The sequence below is a fragment of the Poecilia latipinna genome, unplaced genomic scaffold, assembly GCF_001443285.1.
Source record: "Poecilia latipinna isolate Pla-1442-1.1 unplaced genomic scaffold, P_latipinna-1.0 Scaffold37, whole genome shotgun sequence".
NCBI classification, from domain to species: domain Eukaryota; kingdom Metazoa; phylum Chordata; class Actinopteri; order Cyprinodontiformes; family Poeciliidae; genus Poecilia; species Poecilia latipinna.
The window spans coordinates 88,997-95,718 of NW_015112653.1; the positions used below are offsets into that span (position 1 = coordinate 88,997).

General features: G+C 39.5%; 1 protein-coding gene across 2 annotated transcripts in view; it reads right to left on the minus strand.

Moving 5' to 3' along the window:
* The window catches only part of LOC106954771 (FERM and PDZ domain-containing protein 4-like), a 48,590-nt gene extending 44,645 nt beyond the window's left edge, over positions 1-3,945 (minus strand). For both annotated transcript variants that reach the window (XM_015044517.1, XM_015044551.1), the window contains exon 1: positions 3,857-3,945. In XM_015044517.1, the coding sequence (XP_014900003.1) occupies positions 3,857-3,930 (74 nt within the window). In that variant the 5' untranslated portion in view covers positions 3,931-3,945. The remainder of the gene's footprint in view (positions 1-3,856) is intronic.
* Positions 3,946-6,722: the final 2,777 nt, after the last annotated feature.

Here is a 6,722-nt window from a genome sequence, read left to right on the forward strand (position 1 = left end):
ATCATTTTTGATTCAGCCCAGAATTCAATAGAGAACACTTTACTTACAGAATGACTGTAAAAATGCCAAGATCGCTGTCATCTGGGTCCATAGTTGCTGACAAGTCTAATCAAGTTTGTTGGAGAACTTGTTTCAGTTTTTCCTGTCCGGGCCTTCTGAGCCTTCTCTACTGATGAGTGCTCGTGTTCTTTCTTCCGACTACAAAGTTTTTCTCGTGGCTTGATTTTGACTCGATAGTCAACTGAGCTGCGTCTGACTAAGCCAGTTATTATTACATGAAGCGGGGCCCGTCCAAGTGAGTGGCCAGTGCCCTGAGGGAGGAGACCGAGCTTGTCGCTCCTGCCTTGGTAATGAAATAACATCACATTCCGGGCCAGTGCATCAGAAAACACACAGAGAGATCAATGCGGAACAGCTGGACTTCAATGGATGGCTGTGCTGGGTTAAGGCTATAAGCAAAGCTCTCACGGACATTCGGCTGTGGCGTTTTTCTACAACAACGCTTCTCCGGAGAGGGTTTGAAATGCGCTTAAGTGGTGCCAGAACTAAGTAATACAAACATTATAAAACAATATCTGAAATATTTCCTTATCCAAAGTACAAAGCGTTTTGAATATGCCATGTGTTTTATCATCCATGAGAGCTTAGAAATTAAGCTTCGGCCATAATCCAGGCTCTATCACTGTCTGCCTGCCAACTGTCACCCCTAACTGAGCCAGAAATAAATCCTATATAAACCACAGAATTAGGTCCATGTTACACAGTAGCCATCAGGTAGCTTATTTCTGCTGCATTCTCAGATAGATTTATTGTTTTGCTGTATAACGCAGCCACTGAGAAATCTTACATTTGAAGGTGTTCCTATATGCCTCGGGAAATCAGGTGATTTTTATTTTATTTTTTTTCTCATTTTCACATCTCTTTTCACTTTAACCCACAGCTATTCTATTTTAACGTCATGCTTGCTGACACTGGATAATACCATGCTGACTCTCATGCATGAACGGCATTCACAGTCCTCCATTAGTTATGAAGTGAGGCACGTGTCTGCTACTGCAAGCAAATGGAGCTGCTTGCATAACACATCCCATGCCAAGTACACAAAGCAACGTTTGACAAGGGAAAGTTTAGTTTGCAAATATAAGAGCAGTACAGCATGCAACATTCAGACATTTGGCTTCGCCACCCCGGTTTGAGCACCATGCCAAAAGCATGCACCGTCTCTGTTTGCATGTCCAGTAGCTAAGCACGGCCATATGGCCTCAACAGAGTGCAGTGTGGGGTTAAAGCAGACCTTTTTGGTTAGAGAAATACTGCTCATGAATCCATCCAATCATTTGGCCCGGCGCTCGCCCCTGGGCCAGAGAGCACACTGCATCGGTGGCCTGTTTTTTCTGTGTCACACAGGTCGCAACACGAGCAAGAACAGAGGATGTGCAGAAAGCAATAATCATGCACTGTGTTTGCAGTTAAGAATCACATTAGGCATGCTGTCTCTGGGTTACAGCGTTTCTATACTGGGTTGATTTAATGTGTTGTGCGCTGCTTGTGGGTGGATAGCTCTTTTTAAGCTATTTAAGGTACCGTGCATCTCATTTACTGTTCATTTACTGTTCCTTGGAAAAGCAAAATGCACATTTTAATTCATTTTTACATTTTGCTGCACTACAATCCCAGACTTCACTGTATTTTATGTAGATTTTACATGATGGCCCATCATAAACCAGAACATAGTTATGAGCTGGAATTAACATGATTTACAGTTGAAACCAGAAGTTAACGTACATAGAGGAAAGACATGTATGTATTTTCTATTATAACATTAAAAGCCCAGACTGCCGTTTTCAAATGCAGACAGGAAGAAAGATCTTTCTTTTTGGAGAGATGTGGTCGCTAGAGTCATCCAGTTCTGGACTCAACTGTCTGTTTTGGAAATTAATAATTATAAAATTGTGGCCTGTATTTGCAAGTATCCCCCTTAGACAATATGCTTATATCTGTGTTTTTCTGTAAATGTGTCTGACTCTACCAGCTTTGCACCTCTAGAGCATGGATCTCCAAAAAATTCAGCAGGTTACTTTTGAATGGGCTTATATAAAGCTGAAACACAGAGATTTGCATTTATGATTAATTAGAAAAATATGATACAGAACAGATGAAACAAAATGTCCAAACATTTTAAAGTTATGGTTAAAACAGTCAACATGAGCTCATTTTTAGTACATTACTGCGCTGAAAGTGACTTTTCCCTTACTTTATGAAGCAGAACAAACACTAGAGTCAGTCATTTGCATAAAATGATGGGAGTCACTTCATGCAGAACAGGAAAATGCATATTAATCTAATAAGAGCAGCAGCTTGGCATATACTAAAGCCTGCAGATATATGTCTTAAAAACTGCCAACCTAATTTCTTCCAGTACTACAGTTTGCCGCATTTGTCTAAAATATCAATCAGGATAATTATCACTCTTGCCATCAGAACACTGCCCGGTAGACAATTATTCATGATTAATTAAGCAAGTAAAAAAAAAGCTAAATAAGGAATCTAGTAGTGCATTTCCATGTGCTCAATTAAATATCAGCCATCAGGACGGCTAACAAGCCAGGCATAAAAGCAAGCTGTTAGGCGTACATATAGAAAAGTCAGGAAGCATAAAGAAATCAGTGGCAGTCAATGAGATCTTAGGATATCACATTCCGCAAATCAGATAGCCACTCCTGTGTCAACATACTAAAGAAGCTCCTCCCTGCTGCCCTGGGAGGATAGAATTCACAGCATCCAGCAATTATCTGTAATGTGGGAGAAAAATCGATGCGCCCGTGGAAAGCTGCTATAGGTCACCAAGTCGGCGCTGTCACTTGCATCAGAAGCACTCTTCTGCTGCAGGCACAGCTCCAAGCCTCTCTGAGAACCTCTGCGAGAGCACGCCTCGTTTCTAATCCCCTGGATTACGGCAATTATTAGCCTGACAATACGGAAGATAATTGCTTTTTCATATGGGATCATGCAAAATGGTAAAATATCACACATTTCACTCATCCATTATTACAGATGGAAAGCACCACTTTAAATAAAAGCTGCACACTTATTTGAGTTTATCTAAAATTTTTTCAGTATCATGTGTATCTCAAATGGCATGTATTAGGCTTTGACAAAGGGTCTTTTGTTTTGTTTTGTTTTGACATTTTTCTTCTTTTTTGTTGTTACAACATTTGGGCTGGACATTACGTTGCTAAAATGACAAAACCTGAATTTCTTTTAAATATGAATTGCCAGAAAAAAAAAAGAAAAAGAAACAATTCGAAAGTTGAATCCATACATGCATTGAAGAACAGAGTGAAGACAGATGGTTTAATTTAGTTTTGGGTGTGAGCACCAGATTTACCAAATCCTCAAATTTCCTGTGTATTAGGTACATTTGTGTGACATTCAATTGATTGATTTAGTTTCAAAATTAGGTCACTACAAAGATTTCCAAAGGCTGATAATGTATAAAGACTATAAAACTTACTGTTTCTGTAACAAGTGAATAAGTCTCCTACAAATTTGAGAAGAAATGACATATAAAAGGTAAAATACACAACAATATTTAAATATCGATGCTAATTTCAGTTAATCTGGATTTCTCAAATGTGCTCAATTCATGTTACTTTTTGTTTATGTTCATTTTACAATGCAAAAAAAATACATTGGAAATCACTTATGGTCTAGAATTAGACCATAAAATACACCTTGGGAAAGTTACAAAAGTTTCAAAATTATTCTAACCGCTTCTCCTTAAGTAGGTTTTACTCTTCTCGTGTCTTTCTAAAAAATAAAAAATAAAACAGAAGTGAAACAGCTGTTGGCTCACCTCTGCTCCTCGTGGTTCTTTTCCAAGCACCTGGCAACACAACTTTCATTTTTATCTTTGTTTTCAGGCTCCATATCTTCTCCCTCAGGTAGCTAGGAGCTGATGAAAGGACGAGCTTCCGGTGTGCCCCTCTTTGTAGCTTAGAAGATACTGTCATCGCCACAAAGAGTGTGGGAGGGGGGAGGAGGGTGGCGGCAGGGGGGCCTTCTTGAAAAGCTGATAGTCTGGTGTAAATTCTATTAAAGGCAAGAGGATATTGAGAAGGATGAAAAATCAATACCTCGTGACCAGTAATGTTTGAAAGATCAGGCTAAGAGGGAAAAGTGAGCCGGCGATAGCCAAAGCCCTGACTCAGAGGCCGCGTCTGCAAGTGGTTAATCAAGTGCTTGTCTGACATCCAGATTGCATTTTCTACTCACCATTACTCCCATTTTCATCCTTCACTGTAGAGAAGATGAGCTATCAAATGTAAGAGGCGGTAATCTGAGTAATAAAAACCAGCCCACCAATCTGATATAAATGCACTCTTCTCAGAGGATGCTTTGTTTTTATTTCTCAGTTTTCAGAGTGCTAACGACTCTGTGTTTGACGAAAATGCATGAACCCCCGGGGGTGCGTTGCATGCGAGGGTTACACATGATTGCGTTTCCCAGAATTTATGAGTCACTGTGGTAAAATTTTGTTTTATAAATGCATATTAATGTAAAGTTTGAACATATTCAATATATCTTTCCAAACTGCTGCAAATTTAGGCTGTAACGCTGGTGTTTAATCACATTCACACAAAAAGTCATGCAACAGTTCAAGAGGTGCTGCTTAGCTCCGTTTTTATGGCCCTATGGGACAAATTCTCTGTCTCTTTAATGTACATTATTGATGGCTCATAAGTGCTGTAAGCAGTTAGCGCTGCTCTAAGATACACTAGCGCACACAAGTGACAGAACAGTGGCACTGCAGAAACCTATTTTTACCCGGGTGATCATCCATTTTTAAAACTTGTCTTTTTTAGTTGTAATGGCGCTGTCCTTTTTATGTTGTTCTTTTCACTTTAAGGGAAACAAGACATGAAAAGCTTCAATCTAAAGTATCCTGTTGTAGTCTTTAAATTTGCAAACAGTCGTCGTCCTTTTCACAGATTTCTCCACCAAGAGAGACGAGGATCTCTGCAACTTGTATAAATAAAACTACACAACCACCTAAAATATTGTAGCTCTCTCAGCATTTGAGTTGTACTTGAGATTTAATCACACTTAAAATCTTTGCAGTTTGGCCCATGCAAATAAAAACTGACTGATGAAATGTTTAAGCACACAAATGTTATTTTGAAATTCTATTTCGGTGGTCCTCTAGACCTCAGAGGACCTTGTGTTTGACATAATGTGATCTGAGGCCTTCACAGAGCAGCTGTATTTAAACCAATAAGATATACATGGACTCTACTTACAAATTGACTCATTTATAAAAGCAAATGGCAGCAATGCATTTTATTAATGGGTATCAGAATAAAAGGGACTGGGCTCACACTTTTCAGTCTATATTTATGTGTGATTTTTTTTCCCTTCCACTGCATATCACTTTTAGTCTGTCACATACAATCCTGATAAAATTGCATTCGATGTTTGGAGAATCTACCTGTAGAAAGCTTACTTGTGCAAGACAAAGATTCTCCAAGGCTTTTCTCTTTTCTCTGAAATAACTGCAGTTCAGTGTACACAAATTTAACTTATCTGTAAAGCAAGACAAGTTAACACAAGCTCTGCACAGAAGGAATTTTGAAGATGATGGACATCATTTGCCTGTGGTGGACCTGCAATCTGTTCCTCTCCCCTCACCTGGTACTCAGTGTCTGCGGTACAGACAGCCAGCAGATTCCCTCTCTGCCCCCTCCAACAAGCAAACCACACGTCATGTCGGTAGCAATTTAAGCATTTCTTCTACTGCCATCTAGTGGTCTTTTTCCTCTGCCTTCACGGCCGTGGTTCGTTTCTTTTCTCGACTCCAGCTGTGATGACTCATGCAAACTCAAGACAAATTATTTCGCATCTGTCTTTCTGAATTATCTAATAAACGCTGAAACTATTTGCTGATCCCCTTGGTGAGTTTACTTATCAAAGTGAAATCTTAATAGTACAGATGTGCTTTGCTTTGAAGACATCTATTAACACCAAAGCCCTGTCCTAAAAAAAAAAAAAAAAAAAACGAGGGAAATTTTCCTCCGGCATGCAATGTACTGAAGCCTTTAAAATGTTGTTAAACTATAACCAAAAAATACATTTTATTGTGGGTTTGATAGATACAAAGTCTTTAATTTGATTAACTGAAAGCACTGTACTCCCTCTGAAATGTGTTTGAGACAGAGGAGTGAGCAGCGGCTCATTCTGTTTGGATTTTAATGCTCTGCACATTCCAAGTTTACTTCTCAGTTTACTCCCCCCAAAATAGTTGTCATTTCTGCTTACATTTATTAAAACTTCACTGCAGCAATTTTCTGTTTTACGCCTATACTTGAAACAAACCAAAGCGTATGCTGAAAGGTATTCTACGAATCAACGTGCCCGGGTTTTTCTACTTAAGCTAGCATTTGTCTTGCTGCACCTATAATTTCCCTTTGAGAAATTATATAACGGGATGTCTGATGAGAATCTTCCGGGAGTCTCTACCCAAACTCCATCAGCACCAAATAAGCAGATCAAACGTAAAGCCGCCCACTTATCACCACTTCCCCTGTCTGTTTAGTGGACTCTCTGTATCTGATAAATCCTTATCGAGGCCATACAGTGCTGGTTCACATGTCGCGTTATCACACTGGTCTCTTCCCCAGGGCTCCCACAGGAAAGGTCCGTTCAGAGGGCATGGCATGCCATGT